At 55.9% G+C, this 22594-nt stretch overlaps 1 protein-coding gene across 1 annotated transcript in view; it reads left to right on the top strand.

Moving 5' to 3' along the window:
• ARHGEF10L (Rho guanine nucleotide exchange factor 10 like) overlaps positions 1-20761 on the top strand; it is a 28496-nt gene extending 7735 nt beyond the window's left edge. Inside the window, exons 8-28 of the mRNA XM_066334599.1 lie at positions 22-130; positions 1269-1361; positions 2643-2749; positions 4127-4204; positions 4280-4459; positions 4733-4849; positions 5085-5177; positions 5619-5792; positions 7255-7400; positions 8722-8906; positions 9927-10042; positions 10151-10278; positions 11082-11182; positions 12853-12974; positions 13477-13563; positions 13923-14143; positions 14574-14728; positions 17036-17178; positions 17719-17893; positions 19529-19651; positions 20164-20761. Of these exons, the coding sequence (XP_066190696.1) occupies positions 22-130; positions 1269-1361; positions 2643-2749; positions 4127-4204; positions 4280-4459; positions 4733-4849; positions 5085-5177; positions 5619-5792; positions 7255-7400; positions 8722-8906; positions 9927-10042; positions 10151-10278; positions 11082-11182; positions 12853-12974; positions 13477-13563; positions 13923-14143; positions 14574-14728; positions 17036-17178; positions 17719-17893; positions 19529-19651; positions 20164-20654 (3144 nt within the window). The 3' untranslated portion in view covers positions 20655-20761. The remainder of the gene's footprint in view (positions 1-21; positions 131-1268; positions 1362-2642; positions 2750-4126; positions 4205-4279; positions 4460-4732; positions 4850-5084; positions 5178-5618; positions 5793-7254; positions 7401-8721; positions 8907-9926; positions 10043-10150; positions 10279-11081; positions 11183-12852; positions 12975-13476; positions 13564-13922; positions 14144-14573; positions 14729-17035; positions 17179-17718; positions 17894-19528; positions 19652-20163) is intronic.
• The last annotated feature ends 1833 nt before the right edge of the window (positions 20762-22594 follow it).

The raw sequence follows: 22594 nt of genomic DNA, 5'->3' as shown, positions 1-22594 counted from the left end.
GGCCGTTCCCGGTCACTGCAGGTGTCCCAGCTGATGCGGGCGGCGCGCAGCGGCACCAAGGACGGGCTGGAGCGCACGCGCATGGCCGTGCTGCGCAAGGTGACCTTCCTGCAGCGCCGCGACAGCCCAGGTGAGCCTCAGCCCGGGGAGCCTCAGCCCGGGGAGCCTCAGCCCGGGGAGCCTTCATCCCAGGGAGCCTTCCTTCAGCCCAGGGATCCTTCAGCCCGGGGAATCCCTCAGCCCGGGCAGCCTTCCTTCAGCCCGGGGAGCCTGCCTTCAGCCCCGGGGATCCTTCAGCCCGGGGACTGTTCAGCCCAGGGGAGCGTTCCTGGGAATCCTCTGCCCCCAGGAATCACCCTCCTCTCCGCCCACAATAATCCAGGGATTTGGAGCTTTCCCAGGACTCTCTGCAGGCTCCAGCTCTATCCTTTGGGGTGGGACGGCAGCACCCAGGGGGTCCTTGGATTTTTACATTGGGATTTTTTTCTCTTCAGGATTTTTCCCCTGAATTCCCAGTTCCTAGGGGCTTTTCCTTGGATTTTTCCTTGAGGGTTTTTCCCCTGAATTTGCAATTCCCAGGAGGTTTCCCTCGGATTTTTCCTTCAGGATTTTTTTCCCTGAATTCCCAATTCCCAGGGCTTTTCCTGACCCAGCCTTGTCCCGCAGGGAATGTGGAGTGGGGAAACCAAACGTGGAGCCCAGAGAAGCCTTTGGAGAGGGCAGGTTTTGGGAATTCTGATCCCACTCACCTTTTCCATTTTTTCCCGGGATTATTCCCTGCATTTGGAGCTTTCCTTTGCTCCCACTCTCAGCTCGCTCCCATTCCCCTTTTGGGATAAAATAGTGACTCCCCCCAGCAGCACTGGGGGCATCCTTGGATTTTCCCTCAGGATTTTTCCCCTGAAATCCCAGTTCCCAGGGGCTTTCCCTTGGAAATCCATTTTTCCCTCAGGATTTTTCCCTAGATTCCCAGTTCCCGGGGATGTTTTCCTGACCCTTCCCTACCCCCTAGGGAAGCAAAGCCCTCGGACAGGGTGGTTTTTAGGGAATCCTTATCCCACTCACCTTTCCCATTTTCCCTGGATCATTCCCTTCATTTGAAGCTTTCCTTTGGCTGTTCCCACTCCTTTCCCAACTCAAACTCACTCCTTGCATTTTTGGGATAGAACAGTGACTCCCCCCTGCAGCAGCACCAGGGTTTCCCTTGAACTTTCCCTGCGGATTTTTCCCTGCATTCCCAATTCCTGGGGGTTTTCCCTGTCCCGCAGGGGATGGGGAGCGCAGGAGGAGCGCGGCCGAGGCGGAGAAGCCGCCGCGCTCCCGCCGGAGCTCCCGGGTTTCCCTGGAGCAGCCGAGGGCAGGTAGGATCCAGGGGAGGTAGGATCGATCCCGCTGGATCCCCAGTGCCGGGAGCTTCCCCTGGGATCGGCTGCGTGTGTCCCAGAGCATTCCCAAAGCTTCCCCTGGGATCGGCTGCGTGTGTCCCAGAGCATTCCCAAAGCTTCCCCTGGGATCGGCTGCGTGTGTCCCAGAGCATTCCCAAAGCTTCCCCTGGGATCGGCTGCGTGTGTCCCAGAGCATTCCCAAAGCTTCCCCTGGGACTGGCTGCGTGTGTCCCACAGCATTCCCAGAGCTTCCCCTGGGATTTGCTATGTGTGTTCTGCCATTCCCAGAGCTTCCTATGGGATCAGCTGCGTGTGTCTCAGCATTCCCAGAGCATTCCTGGCATTCCCATGGGATCAGCTGTGTGTGTCCCACCAGTCCCATGGAATTGGCTGCTTGTGTCCTGGCATTCCCAGAGCATTCCCGCAGTTTCCCATGGGATCAGTCCCTCCATTCCCGCACGGCCAGCGCGGCTTCAGGGCACTGCCATCCCGGGAGAGCATCCCCGGGGAGGAGGAGCCGAAATTAGGGAAGGAAAAAGCTCCGGGCAGCCCTGCCCTTCCCGCCCTGCCCCCGCCCTTCCCTCCCCTCCCTGCCCTTCCCGGGATTCCTGGCCCGGGATGGCCCCGGGGCCATGTGGAGGCGGCGGCCACGCTCCCATCCCGAGCTTTCCTTGGCTCATCCCAAGTTCTCCTTGGCTCATCCCGAGCTTTCCTTGGCTCGCTCGCTCTCCTCCTCCTCGGCTGCTTCGGCCTCGGGTAAGGGCTGCCCACTCGGGCACTTCCCGCTTTTCCTGCGCTCCCGGCTCCTTTTCCCGGCTCCTTTTCCCGTTTCCCGCTGGCTTGGAGTGAGGATGAGGTGCTATTCCTGGGCGGATTTTTGGGATGGGGACCCGCCCTGTCCCCTCCCCACTGTGCTGGTCCCCACACTGGCACTTCCCCGTTTTCTTGCGCTCCCAGCTCCTTTTCCCGTTTCCTTTTCCTGGCTCCTTTTCCCATTTCCCAGCTCGCTTGGAGCGAGGACAAGGGGCTGTTCCCACTGGTGCCGAGTGGATTTTTGGGATGGGGACTCTCCCTGTCCCCTCCCTGTGCCCTCCCTGTCCCATCCCCTCTGTCCCGGTGCCGCTCCTGCCCCTGGCTCATCCCGGTGCCCGGTGACCGCTCTGGAGGGACATGGAATACACCTGGGAAAACTGGAAAAACATGGAGAAGCAATGGGGAAAGGGTTCATTTTGGGGTTTTTGGTGTTCCCGTGTGCAGGGGACTCGGAGGAGGAGGATTCCGGGTTCCTGGAGGTCACCGTGTCCGATGTGAAGCACCCGCGGCCCGAGCTGGGCCCCGCGCCCGAGGGGCTGAGCCCGCAGCAGGTCTGGGGTTGGGATCGGGGCTTTCCTGGGGTTTGGGACTTTCCTGGGATCTGGGGTGTCACAGCCTCCCCGGGGCCCCGTGACTGAGGGGCTGAGCCCGCAGCAGGTCTGGGGTTGGCATTGGGATTGGGATCAGGGCTTTCCCGGGATCTGGGGTGTCACAGCCTCCCCGGGGCCCCGCGCCCGAGGGGCTGAGCCCGCAGCAGGTCTGGGGTCGGCACTGGGATCACGGCTTTCCTGGGATTTGGGACTTTCCTGGGATCTGGGGTGTCACAGCCTCCCCTGGGCGCCGTGCCTGAGGGGCTGGGCCCGCAGCAGGTCTGGGGTCGGCATTGGGATTGGGATTGGGGCTTTCCCGGGATCTGGGGTGTCGCAGCCTCCCCGGGGCCCCGTGACTGAGCGACGGGGAAATGCCGAGTCAGCGAAACCGGCGCTGCTGAGTCAGCGCTTCCGCCGGGCTGGGGCTGGTTCCCTTTTCCTTGGATTTGGGGTTGGGGATTACGGCTGAGCCCCACAGGCTGGGCCTCCATTTCCCCTGGTCCTGGGATTCAGGATTTGTGGGATCATGGCTGTGCCTGCATTTTTCTCTCCCAGGATTTGGGATTTTGGGATCAGGGCTGTGCCTGTGTTTCCCCTGATTCTGGGATTCAGGATCTGTGGGCTCAGGGCTGTGCCTGCTTTTCCCATGATCCCAGGAATTGGGGTTATGGGATCAGGGCTGTGCCTGCATTTTCCTGATCCTGGGATTGGGGATTTTGGGATCAAGGATGTGCCTGCATTTTCCTGATCCTGGGATTGGGGATTTTGGGATCAAGGATGTGCCTGCATTTTCCTGATCCTGGGATTGGGGATTTTGGGATCAGGGCTGTGCCTGCATTTTCCTGATCCTGGGATTGGGGATTTTGGGATCAGGGATGTGCCTGCATTTTCCTGATCCTGGGATTGGGGATTTTGGGATCAGGGATGTGCCTGCATTTTCCTGATCCTGGGACTGGGGATTTTGGGATCAGGGCTGTGCCTGCATTTTCCTGATCCTGGGATTGGGGATTTTGGGCTCAGGGCTGTGCCTGCATTTTCCGGATCCCAGGAATTGGGGTTTTGGGATCAGGGATGTGCCTGCATTTTCCTGATCCTGGGATTGGGGATTTTGGGCTCAGGGCTGTGCCTGCATTTTCCGGATCCCAGGAATTGGGGTTTTGGGCTCAGGGCTGTGCCTGCTTTTTCCCTGATCCCGGGATTGGGGATTTTGGGCTCAGGGCTGTGCCTGCTTTTCCCGTTATCCCAGGATTTGGGATTTTGGGGTCAGGGCTGTGCCTGCATTTCCCCCATCCCGGGATTCGGGATTTTGGTGTCAGGCCACATTCCCGTGTCCCGCAGGTGCTCCGGCGGCACATCCTGGGCTCCATCGTGCAGAGCGAGCGCAGTTACGTGGATTCCCTGAAGCGCATCCTGCAGGTGGGGGCCCGGCTGGGGCGGGATTGGGGATCCCTGCACACGGATCCCGGGATCCCAGTGCTGGAATTCCCGCAGGATTACCGGAACCCGCTGCTGGAGATGGAACCCAAGGTGCTGAGCGCCCGCAAGTGCCAGGTGGTGTTTTTCCGGCTGAAGGAGATCCTGCAGTGCCACTCCATGTTCCAGATCGCCCTGGCCTCGCGCGTCGCCGAGTGGGATTCCAACGAGAAGATTGGGGACCTCTTCGTGGCCTCGGTACCGAGAAATCCGGGAATTGCCCCCAAATCATCCTGGGATCCCAGCAAAAAAACAGGAATCAGCCCCAAATTCCCCTGGGATCCCAGCACAAAGTGGGATTGCCCCCAAATCCCTCTGGGATTCCATCAAAAACTAGGAATCGCCCCTAAAATCCTCCTGGGATCCCAGATGGATGGGTGAAGGATCGAGGTGGTGGGACACCCCCAGCTCTTTCCCCACCCTGTTTTTTGGGAATCCCCTTGCCATTCCCTCTCTCCCGTCCCATCCCAGTTCTCCAAGTCCATGGTGCTGGACGTCTACAGTGACTACGTCAACAACTTCACCACGGCCATGTCACTGATCAAGAAGGCCTGTCTGACCAAACCTGCCTTCCTGGACTTCCTCAAGGTCAGGATTTTCCCAAATTCCCTTTGTTTATGGCATTTCCTAAAAAATCCCTTTTTATATGGCATCCCCCAAAAATCCCATTCTTACGGCATTTTCATAAATCCTGTTTTATATAGCATTTCCCAAAAATCCCTCGTTCTTATGGCATTTCCCCAAAATCCCTTTTTTAACGGCATGTCCCAAAACTCCCTTTTTTTGTGGCATGTCCCAAACCGCTGCTGTTCCGGCGCTGCAGAAGCGGCAGATGGCCAGTGCCGACCGCGTCACGCTCTACGGGCTGATGGTGAAGCCCATCCAGAGATTCCCCCAGTTCATCCTGCTCCTGCAGGTGAGGGAAGGGAGCGGCTCTGCAGGGCACCGGGGAGGGTCTGGAGCACCTTTGGGAGGTCCTGGAGCACCTTTGGGAGGTCCTGGAGAAGGTTTTGAGGAGCTTTTGAAGAAGGTTTTGAGGAGCTTTTGGAGAAGGTTTCAGGGAGGTTCTGGAGGTTTTGGGAAGTTCTGGAAAAGGTAATGGGGAGGTTCTGGAGAAGGTTTTAGCAAGGTTCTGGAAAAGGGTTCAGGGAGGTTCTGGAGAGGGTTTTTTGGCGGTTCTGGAGAGGTTTTTGGGAGGTTCTGGAGATGTTGTGGAGCCGCACCTCTTTGGGAGGACAGCAACGCCCTTCGGGGTGAACCCCCTGGTTGGATTTTTGGATCCACCCGAGGCTCATGCTGCAAACCCTGGTGCTGGCGGCTCCGGGAGCGCTCCATGCCCGCTGTGCCCCTGTCCCAGGACATGCTGAAGAACACCCCGCGCGGCCACGCCGACCGCCTGTCGCTGCAGCTGGCGCTGACCGAGCTGGAGACGCTGGCCGAGAAGCTCAACGAGCAGAAGCGCCTGGCCGACCAGGTGGCCGAGATGCAGCAGCTCAGCAAGAGCATCAGCGACCGCAGCAGCCTCAACAAGGTGGGGGCTCCTCGCCCTCCTCATCCTCCTCATCTTCATCCTCTTCCTCCCTCTCATCCTTACCCTCCTCATCGTCCTCATTTCATCCTTAGCCTTATCCTCCTCCTCATCTTCCTCCTCCTCATCTTCATCCTCAGCCTTACCTCCTCCTTGTCTTCATCCTCCTTGTCCTCCTCGTCCTCTTCATCCTCCTCAGCCCTCTCATCCTCAACCTCACCTCATCTTCCTCATCCCTCTAATATTCAGCATCCTCATCCTCATCATCCTCCTCCAGAAATCCTTCTCCTTCTCCTTCTCCTTCTCCTTCTCCTTCTCCTTCTCCTTCTCCTTCTCCTTCTCCTTCTCCTTCTCCTTCTCCTTCTCCTTCTCCTTCTCCTTCTCCTTCTCCTTCTCCTCATCCTCCTTGGCCCCATTGGGATTTGGAGCTGCTGGGTGGGATTTGTGGCTCCCTCTCCACATTGGGGTTTTTGGGATTCAGGATCCCTGTTGGCTCCCAGAGGATCTTGATCCAAACCAAGCCTTGAGGGTGGAATTTGGGAATTCCTCCTCAAAGATCTGCTGGATTTGGAGCTCCCTCTCCATGTTGGGGTTCTGGGGAAGTTTGGGAGCTTTTGGAGAAGGTTTTGGGAAGTTGCGGAGAAGGTTTTTGGGAGCTTTTGGGAAGGGTTTGGGAGGTTCTGGAGAAGGTTTTTGGGAAGATCTGGAGAAAGTTTTGGAGTTTTTGAAAAAGGGTTGAGAGTGTTTGCAGGAGATTTTTGGGAGGATTTGGAGAAAGTTTTGGAAGGCTTTGGAGAAGGATTGGGGAGATGATGGAGGACATTTGGGAGCTTTTGGAGAAGGGTTTGGGAGGCTCTGGAGAAGGTTTTTGGGAGGTTCTTGAGAAGGTTGAGGGGGTTTTGGAGAAGGTTTTGGAAGCTCTGGAGGAGGTTTGGGACTTTTTGGAGAAGCTTTATTTTTGGACAATGGTGGGAATTGGCAAATCCGGCTCTGGGGTGGGATTGGGCGCTCTGGGACGGGATTGGCTGCTCCAGGATGGGATGGGATTGGCTCTGGAGTGGGATGGAGTTGGCCCTGGGTTGAGATTGGCTCTGGGTTGGGATTGGCTTCTCCAGGGTGGGATTTGCTCTAGAGTGGGATGGGACTGGCCCTGGGGTGGGATTGGCTGCTCTGGGATGGAGTTGGATTGGCTCTGGAGTGGGATTGGATTTGCTCTGGGGTGGGATTGTCCCTGGGGTGGGATGTGCTCTGGGCTGGGGTCTGCCCTGCGCTGGGATCTGCCCTGAGCTGGGGTCTGCCCCGGGCTGGGGTCTGCCCTGGGCTGGGGTCTGCCCTGGGCTGGGGTCTGCCCCGGGCTGGGGTCTGCCCTGGGCTGGGGTCTGCCCTGGGCTGGGATGTGCTCTGGGCTGGGGTCTGCCCCGGGCTGGGGTCTGCAGGCTGCTCAGGGCCCGGGGCTGTCCCACAGCTGCTGAGCTCGGGGCAGCGGCAGCTGCTGCTGTGTGAGACGCTGACGGAGACGGTGTACGGCGACCGCGGGCAGCTGCTCAAGTCCAAGGAGAGGAAAGTGTTCCTGCTCAGCGACCTGCTGGTCTGCGCCAACGTCAACTTCCGGTACGGCCGGGAGCCACCTCATCCTCATCTTCCTCACCCTCATCTTCCTTATCCTGCTCAGCCTCATCTTATTCCTCCTCGCCTTCCTCCACCTCCTTCTCCTCATCCTCGTCATCCTCACCTTCCTCATCCTCATTCTCCTTGTCTGCATCCTTGTCCTGCTCATCCTCATCTTCCTCCTCCTGCTCATTCCCATCCTCTTTATCTTCCTTCTCCTCCTCTTCTTCGTCTTCCTTATCCTCATTTTTGGGAGGAATCCCATGGAATTTGGGGGTTTGGGGGGAAATCCCATCCAGTTTGGGGTTTATGGTGGGAATCCCATCTAATGTGGGGCTTTTGGAGGGAAATCCCATCCAGTGTGGGGTTTTGGGGGGAGATCCCATTGGGTTTGGGTTTTTGGGAGAATTCCTCCCTGAGGTTTTTTGGGGGGGATCCCTTCCAGTTTGGGGTTTTCCTGGTGAATCCCATCAAGTTTTGGGTTTAGCTGCCCACCTTTAGCTGACCTGTCCCCCTCCCTGCTGCTGTGGGGTCTCGGAGCTGCTGCGGGGTCGGGGATGGGGTGGAACTGGCAGAATTTGATTCAGCCGGGGGGGAAAAGCTCCCCAAATTCCCCAAATCCCACTGAATCCCTCCTTCTCCCGTCTCCAGGCCAGTGCCCGCAGGGTAGGTGCCAGGTGTGCTGTGCTGTGTCGTGTGCCCCACACTTGGGGGTTCCTGCATGGGCTGGGGTGCTCGGCTTGCAGGACAGTTTTTGTTTTTGGGAAAATTTGAGGTTTTAGGGGGGAAATAATGGGTTTTCTTGGGAAAATCCAGGTTTTTGAGGAAAATCTGGGCTTTCCTTGACCTGGAATTCTTGCCGTGGCAGAGGCAAGCTGGAAATCAGCAGCCAGCATTTGGAGACTCTTGTGTGGTGTGGGGTGCTCGGCTTGAAGAATATTTTTTTTCTGGAAAAATCCAGGGTTTTCTAGGGAAAATCTGGGTTTTTGGGAAAATCTAGGCTTTTCTTGGCCTGGCATTCTTGCCTTGGCAGAGGCCAGATGGAAATCAGCAGCCCCACATTTGGGGGTTCCTGCGTGGGGTGGGGGGCTCAGTTTGCAGGAAACACTTTTTTGTTTTTTGTTTTTGGTGGTTTTTTGTTGGGTTTTGTCTTTTTTTGTTTGTTTTGTTTTGGTTTTGGTTTTGGTTTGGTTTGGTTTGGTTTGGTTTGGGGTTTTTTTGTTTGTTTGTTTGGGGAAAATCCGGGTGGGTTTTTTGGGGGGGAAAATCTGGGTTTTTTGGGAAAATCCGGGCTTTCCTTGACCTGGAACTCTTGCCTTGGCAGAGGCCAGCTGGAAATCAGCAGCCTGGTGCCGCTGGGCCCCAAGTACGTGCTGAAGTGGAGCACGGCCCTCCCGCAGGTGCAGGTGGTGGAGGTGGGCCAGGACAGCGGCGCCGGGGACAAGGACAGCGCTGCCACGGCCAACGCCGGCCCCCGCCGGCACGCGCCCGCCGGGCAGGCTGCCCACAGTGAGCTTGGGGCTGGGGCCTTCGGGGGGCTGGGGCCTTCTGGGGGGCTTGGGGCTTCTAGGGGGTTCTAGGGGGGTTGGGGGGATTTGGGGGTTTTAGGGGATCCGGGGGGTTTTAGGGGGTTTTGGGGATTTTAGGGGATTTGGGGGGTTTTAGGGGATTTGGGGGATTTTAGGGGATTTGGGGGGTTTTTGGGGATTTCATCACTCTTGGGGGTGGCAGAGTCATGGACACAACACTTGGGGACTCATTCCCATCAGGAGAATCTCCCTGGCTGGGAATTTGGGGGGTTTTAGGGGATTTCACCGCTCCTGGGTATGGAGGAGTTGCGGACACAGCATTTAGGTTCTCATTCCTCCGTGGAATGGATGACCCCGGTGGGCTGAGATTTGGGGGATTTTAGGGGGTTTGAGGGGTTTTAGGGGACTTCACCATTCTGGGAGGTGAAGCAGTCATGGATGTGGCGCTCCAGCCTCATTCCCGGCAGGAGAACCTCCCTGGGCTGGGATTTGGAGGTTTTAGGGTGTTTGGGGGGTTTTAGGGAATTTCATGGCTCCTGGGGGTGGAGGAGTCGCAGATGCAACACTTGGAGCCTCATTCCTGGTGGGATGACCTTGGCGGGCTGGGATCTGGGTGGTTTTAGGGGATTTCACCACTGTGGAAGATGATGCAGTCATGGATGTGGTGCTCCAGCCTCAGTCCTGGCAGGAAAACCTCCCTGGGCTGGGATTTGGGGGGTTTTAGGGGATTTGGGGGTTTTTAGGGGATTTCACTGCTCTTGGGGGTGGTTGTGGATGAGGAGGTCTAGCAGGATTCCTGACAGGACAACCTCCGTGGGCTGGGATTTTGGGGATTTGGGGGATTTCAGCACTCTGGGAGTCACCATCCTTGGGGATGTTTGAGGAGCAGCAGAGGCGGCACTCGGGACTGTCCCCAGCGGTGTCGGGTCCCGGCTCCATCCCGGGGTCTCCTCCAGCCTGGGGGATCCCGTGCTCCTGAAATCCCGTTCTTCCCCCAAAGACAAGGTGTACCTGGGCCCCCCGCGGCTGTTCCAGGAGCTGCAGGACCTGCAGAAGGACCTGGCGGTGGTGGAGCAGATCACGCTGCTCGTCAGCACCCTGCACGGCACCTACCAGGTACTGCCCGCGGCGCCGGGACTGCCGGGAATCCCGGGAATCCCCGGGAATCCCCGGGAGGGCCTGGGCCCATCCGGGCCCTGTGGGACCGTTCCCCGTGTTCTCCAGAACCTGAACATGACGGTGGCCCAGGACTGGTGCCTGGCCCTGCAGAGGATGATGAAGGTGAAGGAGGAAGAGATCCACTCGGCCAACAAGTGCCGCCTGCGGCTGCTGCTGCCCGGGAAACCGGACAAGTGAGAACGGGAACGGTCTGGGATGGAGGAGGAGGATGAAGAGAGGATGAAGAGCAGGAGGAGGAGGAGGATGAGAAGGAAGAGGATAAGGATGAGGATGAGGAGGATGAGGACAGTGAAGAGCAGGATGAAGATGATTATGAGGATGATGAGATGAGGATGGGGAGGAGGATGACGAGGGTGATGAGGAGGATGAAGAGGAGGATGAGGAGGAAGAGGATGAGGAAGAGGAGGATGAAGAGGAGGAGCAGAAAGAGGAGGAGGAGGGTGAGGAAGAGGAAAAGGAGGAGGATGAAGAGCAGGATGAAGATAATGGGGATGAGGGTGAGGAGGATGGGGATGAGGAGGAAGAGGAGAAGGATGAGGATAACAGGGATGATGAGAAGAATGATGAGGAGGAAGAGAAGGAAGAGGAGGAGGAGGATAAGGATGAGGAAGTTGAGGAGGATGAGGAGGAAGAGAAGGATGAGGAGGAGCAAAAAGAGGAGGGTGAGGAAGAGAAGAAGGAGGACAAGGAAGAGGATGAAGATTGTGAGGAGAATGGGAATGAGGAGGATGATGATGAGGAGGAGGAAGAGGATGAAGAGCAAGAGGAAGATTATGAGGATTATGAGGAGAATGTGGATGAGGATGATGATGATGATGAGGAGAAGGAGGAGGAGGGTGAGGAGGATGGGGATGAGGATGAGGAGGATGGCGTTGAGGAGGAGGAGGAGGAAGGTGAGGATGACAGTGACAATGAGGAGGAGGCTGAGGGGGATGATGAGGACGAAGGTGAGGCTGAAGGCGGCGGTGTCCCGCAGGTCGGGGCGCCCCATCAGTGTCATGGTGGTGTTCATCACGCCCAGCCCCCTGAGCAAGATCTCCTGGGTGAACCGGCTGCACCTGGCCAAGATCGGCCTGCGTGAGTCCTGCCCCGGAAAACGGGAATGAGGGGCTGGAGCGGGGCTGGGACCGTCTGGGGAAGGGGTTTGGAACTGTTTGGAGAAGGTCTGGGAGGTTTTGGAAAAAGCTGGGGAGATTCAGGATCTGGGAGGCTTTGGGGATGTTTTGGGAGCTTCTGGAGAAGTTTTGGGAATTTTCAGAGAAGGTTGGGGAGGTTCCGGAGGAGGTTGGGAAGGTTTTTGGAAAAGGTTCAGGAGGCTTTGGGAAAGGTTTGGGAGCTTCTGGAGAAAGTTTGGAAGGTTTTCGGAAAAGGTTTGGGAGGTTCTGGAGAAGGTTTGGGAGGCTTTGGACGATGTTGGGGAAATTTTGGGGGAGGTTGAGGAACTCCTTGGGAAGGTTTGGGGAGGTTCTGGAGGAGGTTCGGAAGGTTCCAGCAAAGGTTTGGGAGGTTTTGGGGAAGTTTGGGGAATGTTGAGGAGGTTCTGGAGAAAGTTGGGAGAGTTTTTGGAAGAGGTTTGGGAAGGGTTTGGGAGGCTTTGGACGATGTTGGGGAGGTTTTGGGGGAGGTTGGGGAAATTCTTGGGAAGGTTGCGAAGGTTCTGCAGGAGGTTTGGGAAAAGGTTTTTGGAAGTTTCTGGAGAACGTTTGGGAGGTTGTGGAGGACATTTGGGAGCTTCTGGGGGACGTCTGGAAGGTTTTAAAGGAGTTTGGGAAGGTTTTGGAGAAAGTTTGGGAGCTTTTGGAGTTTCTGGAAAGTTTTGGGGAGGTTGTGGAGAAGGTTTGGGAGGTTCTGGGGGAGCTTGGAGAGGTTTGGGAGAAGTTTGGGGAGGTTCTGGGAGTTTGGAAGCTTTTGGAGAAGTTTTGGGAGCTTTTGGAGAAGGTTTTAGGGAAGGTTTGGAAAAGGTTTGGAGGTTTTGGAGAAGGTTGGGGAAGTTCTGGGAGTTTGGGAGGTTCTGGATGAGGATTGGGAGGTTCTGGATGAGGTTTGGTTTTTGGGTTTTGGGATTGCTGGAATTGGCAGCTGCAGCTCCGTGTTTGGGATTTGCTGCTCCCGGCTGGAATCTCTGGGCTGGAGCCATCACCTGCGGGGTTCCTGCATTCCCTGCTGCCTTTTCCATGGAATAGGATGGGTTTTCCATGGAATGGGATGGATTTGGGATGATCCCCCCCGCCCCTCTTCCACTTCCCAATTCCTGCTCTAGCCCCAAAGAACTTCCACAGAAGGAAACACCAAGAATCTGGAATTCCTTGGAGTGCTGGGCTGGAATCTTTGGGGATTCTCCAGTTTTTAACTCTTGGGGTTCGCTTTTCCCCATGTTTTTGAAATCTGGGATAATCCTGGGTTTTTCCATGCCTTTTTTTTTTTTTTTTTTTTTTCCTATCTGGGATAATCCTGTTTACTTTTCCCTATTTTTTTGAAACCTGGGATAATCTTGCTTCTCCCTATTTTTTTTAAAATCTGGGATAATCCCATATCCACAAGCCAGATCTCCAGCCCCATGTGAGGGAACGCATTAAGATGGAATCTTTTCCCATAAATTCGGGTTCTTCCAGGATTTTTCCCCCTCCACACAGCAATAATTCGGAGAAGGGGCTGAGGCACATCCCGGATCCATGGGATTGGGGCGGGGATGGATCCCAAAGGAGGGGTTTGGGCTGGGGGTGATCCCTGATCCCAGATTTCCGCAGGGGAGGAGAACCAGCCGGGCTGGCTCTGCCCCGATGAGGACAGGAAGAGCCGAGCTCCCTTCTGGTGTCCCATCCTGTCCTGCCACATTCCAGCCTTTTCCTCCAAAGCCTTGGATCTGCAGGTGAGAGCCGAAAAAACCCTGGATCCAGCCATAAAAGGCACAAATCCCACCCTGGAGGGGCTGGAAAAGACAGGAATTGGGGCAATCCAACCTGGAAAATTTGGAAATAGCAACTGGATCCCAGATATTGGGGAATGTACTGACATCCAGCTTGTTTGGGATGATTTGGGTTCTCCATCCCCTTCCCCTCTGTTCCATCGTTTTGAGGAACAAAACCACAAATCCCGCTCTGGAGGGGCTGGAAAAGTGGCAGGAATTGGGGCAGTCCAAGGAGGAACACCGGGAACAGCAGCTGGATCCCAAATTTTGGGGTCTGCACCAACCCCCTGCCTGTTTGGGATGATTTGGATTCTTCATCCCCTTTCCCTTTGCAACCCTCATTTGGGGCGGAAGGGCACAAATCCCACTCTGGAGGGGCTGGAAAAGGAATTGGTGAATTCCAAGGGGGAAATTGGGGAATTGCAGCCGGGCCATGTCCCAATCCCGATGTTTTGGTTCCCAGCTCGGGGCCGCTGTCCACAACCCCGTCCATTCCTCACTCCTGGGATTCTCGGCCGTCAGCACCTCCCTGCCCCAGGGCTTCCTGTGGGTGAGCAAAGCCACACCCGGGGTTTGGGGTTGGGATTTGGGGTTTGGGGTTTGGGGTTGGGGTTTGGGATTTGGGATTGGGATTGGGGTTTGGAATTTGAGGTTTGGGATGGCTGTAGCCAGAATCCTCCTCCCAAGGATTTGGGAGCAGAAAAGCTCATTCCCGCTTTTCCTGCAGGTCAGGAGGGGGTGGAGGGGCAGGTGAGATCTTTGGGTGAGCACAACTCCGAATGGATTCCAGGATTTGGGATCCAGGTTCTGGGATCTGGGATTTGGAATCTGGGATCTGGCATTTGGGATCTGGGATGGCTCTGCTGGAATCCTGGGATGCTCATCCCCACTTCTCCCGTTTTCCCGCAGGTGGGAGGGGGGCAGGAGGGGGCGGGGGGGCAGGTGGAGATCTTCTCCCTGAACCGCTCCGTGCCCCGAACCGTCAAATCCTTCCCGGTGCCGGCCCCGGTGCTGTGCATGGAATTCATCCCGGAGCCGCAGCCCGAGGATCCCGCGGAGCAGGGAACGGCCCCGGAGCCGGCCCCACACGGCCCCCACCCCACAGTGTGCCTGGGGCTGCAGGACGGGAGGTGAGATCCCAATCCCAGCCCTGATCCCGAATCCCAGCCCCGATCCCCAGTCCCAGCTCCCATCTCAAATCCCAGCTCCCATCCCGGATTCCAGCTCCCATCCCGGATTCCAGCTCACATCCCAATCTCAGCTCTCATCCTGAATCCCAGTTCTGATCCCAAATCTGAGCCCCAATCCCAAATCCCAGCTCCCATCCTAAATCCCAGCTCCCATCTTGGGTCCCTCCCTACTTGGGGCTGATCCCGTTATTCCTTCTCTCCTTTCCAGAGCTAATCCCGTTATTCCCTCTCCCCTGTCCGGGGCTGATCCCGTTATTCCCTCTCCCTGCTCTGGGGCTGATCCCGTTATTCCGGCCCAATCCCATTATTCCGGCCCCATTGCTCTGAGCTGATCCCGTTACTCTGGCCCGACCCCGCTCTTCCCTGCCAGCCTGCTGGTGTACGGCAGCGTGGATTCGGGAACGCCGTGCCTGCAGCGCTGCCGGATCCCGGGATCGCCGCCCATCCTGTGCCTGCGGAGCAGCGCCGGGTTCCTGCTGGCCGGGCTGCAGGACGGGAACGTGGCCGCCCTGCCCCGCACCCACGGTGAGGGAACGCCGCGGGATTGGGATCAGTCCCCACCGGGACAGCCCACACTGTGGATAAATCCCATTTCGGATATCCCGTGGGGAGGATTCCCCTTCAGGATCAATCCCCATTTAGGATATCCCATCAGGATAAATCCCTGTTTAGGATCCATATTTAGGACTTTCCGTCAGGATTGCGATAAATCTCCACTTCTGATATTTCATCAGGATATCCCAGTTTGGGATTCTCATCAGGAAAATCCCATATTTAGCATAAATCCCCGTTTGGGATATCCCATCTGGATAAATCCACATTTAGGATATCCTGATTGGATATCCTATTGGGACTGGGATTAATCCCCGTTTGGGATTCCCATTGGGATAAATCCACATTTAGGATATCCTGTTGGGATTGGGATAAATGCCTATTTGGGATATCCCATCGTAAGGAATCCATATTTAGGATATCCTGTTGAGACTGGGATAAATCTCTACTTCTAATATTCCATCAGGATGAATCCTAGTTTGTGATATCCCTTTGGGATAAATCCGTTTTTAGGATATCCCACTGGGATAAATCCCCATTTTTCCTTTGTTTTCCCAATATTTTCTTTCCCCTTCCCTTGGCAGCCCCAGAACAGGAAAATCCAGTTTTCCCATTCTGGATCCAAACAAACTCATTTTGGGGGAAAACCGTGGGAAATTGGTCCTGGAGAGGGGATGCTGCAAGATCCAGTGTGGGATGCACAAGGAATGGGAATTGCCTTTCCAAAATTCCCGAATTTTGGGGGGCTGGAAATGGCCTTTGTCCCCTCCAATTCCGCCCCCCTCCCCAAGTGGAACATTCCCTTTATTCCCTGGATTTTGGGGTCATTTTCCTGGGATTTGGTTCAGGCTGAGGTCCCATTCTGCTGGGATCCCTCTTTTCCAGGAATTTCTGGATTGGGAAATTCCTCATTTTGATCACTAGGGGGGTGGAGAGAGCCAGAGATCCTGCGGAATGAGGGCGGGTTTGGGACAGAATTCCGGGTTTTCTCCAGGAAAAGCTCCAGGAAACAGCACCTGGCTCAATCCCGAGCCCCCGAATCCCTCTAAATTCGGAATTTTGGGATTGTGTCCATCCCCTTTCCCAAATGATGGCAACGCTGGGAGCCAACTGAAGGGATTTAATTAATTTTAATTGACTGAACAGCAGCCACAGGGGGGAGTTCTTAACCTCATCCCAATTTCTTGGGGAGTTAAGAGCTTCCCTGGAATCGCTCCTTTTCCCTGGGAGTCGGGATCTGCTGGGAGCAGGGCTTGAAGCATCCAAAGGCTCCTTCATCCCTGGGATCCAAGGGTTTGGATTAAAAAACATGGACTGGAAATAAAAAGAAGGGAAGGAGCCACTGGCAGCATCCAGCTGCTCTCAGATCCTTGGGATTGGGTGTGGAGCGGCCCTTCCAAAACAAATCCATTGAAAAAAAGGGAATCTGGGCTTTTCCAAGGAGTCCTCGGGGTGGAGGTGCCCATTCCTTCCCTGTTCCAGTGCCATTTGCGGCGGGAAAAGGGAATTTTGGGAATTACCCTTCTGGTGACCCCCGGGGGGCTCAGCTGCGCCTGGAGCTTCCCGGGTGTGCTGAGCTCTGTGTTTTCCCTGTTATCCCATTCCATGTGTGCGGAGTTCCGTGTTTTCCCTGTTATTCCGTTCCAAGTGTGGAGTTCTGTGTCTCCCCTGTTATTCCATTCCCTTTTATCGCAATCCCTGTTATCATGTTCCCTGGAATATCCCTGTTTTCCCATTCCCTGTTCCCTGTTATCCCATTTCATTATCCTATTCTGTTATCCCATTCCCTGTTATCCTTTGCCTTTATCTGATTCCATGTTTTCCCATTTTGTGTTTTCCAGTTTCATGTTTTCCTATTCTCTGTTATCCCATTCCCAATTATCCATTCCCAGAGGGTTTATGGGATGCGGGCTCGGTGCTTGTTCCCTGACCCCGTTCCCTGATCCCAGTCCCTGTTATCCCATTCCCAGAGGGTTTATGGGATGTGGGATCAGTGGTCATTCCCTGACCCCGCTCCCTGATCCCAATCCCCGTTATCCATTCCCAGAGGGTTTATGGGATGTGGGATCGGTGCTCATTCCCTGACCCCGTTCCCTGATCCCAATCCCCGTTATCCCATTCCCAGAGGGTTTATGGGATGTGGGATCGGTGCTTGTTCCCTGACCCCGTTCCGTGATCCCAGTCCCTGTTATCCCATTCCCAGAGGGTTTATGGGATGTGGGATCGGTGCTCGTTCCCTGACCCCGCTCCCTGATCCCAATCCCCGTTATCCATTCCCAGAGGGTTTATGGGATGCGGGCTCGGTGCGGATGCTGCGGGTGGGGCCGGGCCCCGTGCGGGCGCTGCTGGCGCTGGAGGAGTCGCTCTGGGCCAGCTCCCAGAACCTCGTCAGTGTCCTGGGAACGCCGGAGCTGCAGAGCCAGGCACGGAGCGGGAATAACGGGAATAACGGGAATAACGGGATCCCGGATCAGGAATGGGAATGGGAAGAATGGGGATGGGAATGGGAACAGGGATAGGAGTGGGTATGGCAATGGGAATGGGAGTGGGTATGGGGATGGAAATGGGAGCTGGAATGGGGGTGGGAATGGGATCAGGAACAGGAATGGGAAGGTGAATGGGAAGGGGGAAAAGCTCTGGAAGAGGCTTGGGGCGGGACTGGATTCCATCTGGGAGGGCTGGGAGCTGAATTCCTGGTGGAGCTCTGCACTCCAAGAGCACGAATTCGGGGAATTGTTGGGAATTGTGGGAACTGTTGGGAATTGTGGGGATTCGGATAATCCCGGGAACGTTGGGAATCCCTTAGTGCTGTTCCAAGGCACTCCCAGACCCCATGGCAGCCGTCACCCTGACACTGTGGGTGGGCTGCGGGGCGGCCTTGGCCCGGGGCTCCTCTTGGGAATTGTGGGAATGTTGGGAACATTGGGATTCCGGCATTCCCGGTAACCCTGGGGCTCCCTCAGCACCGTTTCGAGGCGCACCCGGAGGCGGAGGCGGCGGTGACGCTGATGGTGCGGGCGGGCAGCGGCGTGTGGATGGCCTTTGCCCAGGGCTCCTCCATCCGCCTCTTCCACACCGAGACCCGCGAGCACCTGCAGGAGATCAACGTGGCCACCAGGACCACGCTGCTGCTGCCCGGTGAGCAATTAGCGTTAATTAGGGTCACCCATTAGTGATCTGGGGGGAATCCACCACCCTGCTGCTGCCTGGTGAGCAATTAGCGTTAATTAGGGTCACCCATTAGTGATCTGGGGGGAATCCACCCACTGCTGCTGCCTGGTGAGCAATTAGCGTTAATTAGGGTCACCCATTAGTGATCTGGGGGGAATCCACCACCCTGCTGCAGCCCGGTGAGCAATTAGCGTTAATTAGGGTCACCCATTAGTGATCTGGGGGGAATCCACCACCCTGCTGCTGCCCGGTGAGCAATTAGCGTTAATTAGGGTCACCCATTAGTGATCTGGGGGGAATCCACCCACTGCTGCTGCCTGGTGAGCAATTAGCGTTAATTAGGGTCACCCATTAGTGATCTGGGGAGAATCCACCACCATGCTGCTGCCCGGAGAGCAATTAATGTTAATTAGGGTCACTCATTAGTGATCTGGGGGGAATCCACCACCCTGCTGCAGCCCGGTGAGCAATTAGCGTTAATTAGGGTCACTCATTAGTGATCTGGGGGGAATCCACCACCCTGCTGCTGCCCGGAGAGCAGTTAACCATTAATTAGGGTCATTTGTTAATGATCCATGGGACTGAGAGAATGGGACCACCCTACTGCTGCCTGGTGAGATCCTAATTAATAACTAATGAGGGGATTTAATTAATGGATCCAAGGGAATTAGGGAATGGGATCTTCCTGCTGCCCAGTGAGATCCTGATTAACAGCTAATGAAGGGGAGTAATGAACGGATCCAGGGGGAATTAGGGAATGGGGGAGCCCAGGGGGTCCCACCGGGATCTCTGGTTTTCCCAAGGAATGGGGCAGAGATGGAGCTGGGCAGGAATTGTCCCATGATCCCATTCCTGGATCCCAACTTTGTCCCGTGATCCCATCCCTGTCCCTCATCCCTGTCCCACTCCAGGTTGTCCCAGCCCCATTCCCACTCCACAGCTCCATAATCCTTTCATTAGTTCAGAGCATGAGACTTGTGCAATTCCCTGGTTTTCCCCCTTTTCCCTCTTTCTGGGCATGTCCCGATATCCCGATGTCCCTCCCATCCCTGCATTCCTGAGCAGGAGCATTGGGATCCAATCCATTTGAACTCCTGCTCCCAAAGCCTCTGGAATGTGCAGCTCCTTTGTGAGCTGCAGTGCTGTGGAGTTATTGATTTCCCCGGATTTATTGATTTCTCTGGATTTATCACTTCCCCTGGATTTATCGATTTCCCTGGATTTTGCTCTTTCCCTGAGTTAATCTTTCCCTGGATTTATCGATTTCCCTGGATTAATCTTTCCTTGGATTTCTCTCTTTCCCTGAGTTAATCTTTCCCTGGATTTATCAATTCCTCTGGATTTGTCTCTTTTCCTGACTCCCATGAACTCCTTCCCATAAAATCCTCATTTCCTGTTGGAATCTTGCTTTTCTCCAGCTTTCCCCCCGCCCACCTCCTCTTTTAATTCCTTTCTATTCCCAGCTCTCCCTGCTGGGTGTGGATCTGCCGGGATCTTCCCGAGGCCATTCCCTATGGAAACCCTGTGGCTGGGCAGGTGTTGAGCTGCTGGATTCTCCCTGATCCCGGCTTTTCCCAGCTTTTCCCACCTTTCCCGTTGCAGGGCAGAAGCTGGTGCGTGTCACCAGCCTCCTGCTGTGCCAGGGCTCGCTCTGGGTGGGGACGGATCTGGGAATCATCGTCCTGCTGCCCGTGCCGCGCCTGGAGGGCATCCCCAAAATCACCGGTGAGCCTCGATGAGAATGGGATGTTCCAGAGAAATGGTGCCCATTCCCAGGGGAACGGCTTCATTCCAGAGAAACAGCGCCATTCCCAAAAAACAGTGCCATTCCCAGCCTATTCCCAGTTCATCCCCAAACATTCTAAGACCATTCCTGGCTTGTTCCCAGTCCCCCTGTTTCCATTCCCAGCCCATTCCTCGCCATTCCCAGCCCATTCCTGGCCCGTTCCCAGCCTGATCCCTCTGTTTTCCAGCCTGATCCTGCTGTTGCCATTCCCATCCTGCAGTTTCTCTTCCCAGCCCATTCCCAGCCGTTCCCAGCCCATTCCTGGCGTTCCCAGCCCATTCCCGGCCGTTCCCATCCTGCTGTTGCCATTCCCATCCCACTGTTCCTGTTCCCAGCCCATTCCCGGCTGTTCCCATCCTGCTGTTCCCTTTCCCATCCCACTGTTCCCGTTCCCAGCCCATTCCCGGCCGTTCCCATCCCAATCCCGCGGTTTCCGTCCCCGTGTCTCCAGGGAAGGGGATGGTGTCCCTGAACGGCCACGCCGGCCCCGTGCAGTTCCTGGCGCTGGCTCTGAGCACTTTGGCCCCCGACGCTCTCCGCGCCGAGCAGGACGAGGCCGACGAGGCCGAGGAGGAGAAATCCCCGGATCCGGAGGGGCTCCCGCCGCGGGAAATGCGGAAAAAAGGGATTTTGTTACAGTACCGGCTGCGCTCCACGGCCCACCTGCCCGGCCAGCTGCTCTCCGTGCGGGAAGTGGCGCCGGGAACGCCGGGAACGCCGGGACACGCGGAGGAGGACGGATCCATCTACGAGCTGGCCGACGATCCCGACGTGTGGGTGCGGAGCCGGCCCTGCTCCCGGGATTCTTCCCGCAAGGAAATCTCCTCCGTGGCCATCGTCTCCGGAGGCCGCGGGTACCGGGATTTCCGGGCGGAATCCGCGCGCCGCTCCGGAGCTGCCGACAGCTCCCTGCTCATCTGGCAGCTCCCGCTGGCGCTCTGAGCCCCGCCTGGAATTCCCGAATTTCCTACCTCAGGAATTGCCCGGATTCCCGGGAGTGGCTCTGCCCTGGGCCCTTCAGCCGCTGCGAGGAAAAAAACTGGGAAAGACATGGGATTTTCCCCCAAATCCAGCGGATCTGGAGTTGGGATTTTCCCGGTTTCCCTGTGTGTGTGTGTGTGTGTATATTCCCTAGAGATAGAAATCCCTGGATTATAAATAGGCTGTACATTATTACCTGTAAAAAGAAGGAATCTGTATATATTGGGAATGCTGGGAAGAGCAGGAGGAGCTCTAGAAAATGCTGCTCTGGCTGCGATTTCCACTCCTATTCCCAACTGGGAATTTGAGGATCTTCCATATGGAAACCCCCTGGATTTGGGAGCCAAGCCCACTTGGCTTCCCTAGGAAAGGAAAACAGGGGGAAGTGTGGAAATAAATCCCATAGGAATGGCCGTGGTTTCCTTGGTTTGTAGCTTTGGGGCTTTCCTGGGATTTGGGGGCAGCATTCCATGGGTTCTGCTTCCCCAGGAATGCTCCAGGCTGGGGCTTGGAGCAGCCTGGGAATGCGGAAGGAATGGGATGAGCTTTAAGATGATTCCAACCCATCCTGGAATTCTGGGATTCTGACGCATCCCCCCTGCAGCTTCACATCCTAAAAATCAATTTTAAAACCCAGATTTCCTCTTTTCCCACTGACAATGGGGTGGGATGGAGGGAAAATCCACCCCTTGTTCCTCTACTTCCTCCCTCTCCATTGACACTGGAGAAATCCCAGCCCGGGGAGTTGGGAACTCATCCCAGCACTGGATCCATTCCCACTGCAGTGGGCTCCGATGGGATTCCATGGGGAGTATCCCAGTGATGGGATGGATATTCCTGAGCCCTGGAATGGGAGCTGCTGATGGATATTCCATCCTCATCCCAACCCCCTCAGGGATATTCCATCCTCATCCCAGTCCTCTCAGGGATATTCCCTTCTCCTTGTCCCAGCGCTGGCTGCATCCTTGGAATCCACCCCTGTGAGGCCGATCCAGCTCCGGGAGCTGAAATGATCCCAAAGAAAAGCGGATTTGCTGCTCCTGCTCTCTCTGAGCTGGGCACCAAGATGGATTTTCTGAGGCTGGTGCTGCTTTTCCCACGTTTCCCATTCCAGGCTGGGAATTTGGGTCAGGAGGTTGATTCCGGGGCAGGCCCCGCTCCTGCGTCCCCCGGGGGTCCCGTGTTCGACACCTTGGGGACATCAGGTGGCATCAAGTGACACTCGGAGGCTTTTAACGCCTCAGCCCGGCACGGCTCAGCTGCTCCGGGCGCTGGAAAGCTGGGAATGCTCCGGATCCAGGGATTTCATGGTCTGATTCCTGCGCACAAACACCGCAGCAGCCCCGGCTAAAAATAATCAACCTTGGCTGCATTCGGGGCTGATTTATGAGCTCCACAGGCGGCAGCGACTCCTGGGAATTCCATGGGATGAGGAGTTGGAAATGGGACTCAATAGGGCTCATCCCATTTGGAAAAACTTCACAGGACTTACAGTGTGGATAAATATGGAGCAGAGGCAGTTTTAGGGGAGAAATCTGGGAATATTTAATCTCCAAAATGGGCAGAACTTCTGTGCATTCCATGCAAGGAGGGGTTGAGGAGAGGCACATCCAAGACTCGTGGGGGCTCATCCTGTTTGGAAAAACTTCCCAGGATTCCCAGTGTGGGTTTCTAGAGAGCAGAGCCAATTTCAGGGAAGAAATCCAGGAATATTTTGCTATTGGATGAGTTTTCCCCCCTCCTTGAGCAGGATTTGCCCTTCCCAAGTTTTCCAATCCCTGCTGAGGAGATCCCAGGCCCACTCATCCCAACTCACCCCCAGCTCTCTGTGCTCTCCTGGGCTAAAAACTGGGATACAGAGGAAATTCCAAGGGTTTTCTTCTTGGCTGCTCTTCCCAAGG

Source organism: Sylvia atricapilla, chromosome 22 (genome assembly GCF_009819655.1).
Source record: "Sylvia atricapilla isolate bSylAtr1 chromosome 22, bSylAtr1.pri, whole genome shotgun sequence".
NCBI lineage: Eukaryota > Metazoa > Chordata > Aves > Passeriformes > Sylviidae > Sylvia > Sylvia atricapilla.
Note: the sequence above shows the minus strand (reverse complement) of the source record. Positions and strands in the feature narration are given on the sequence as shown.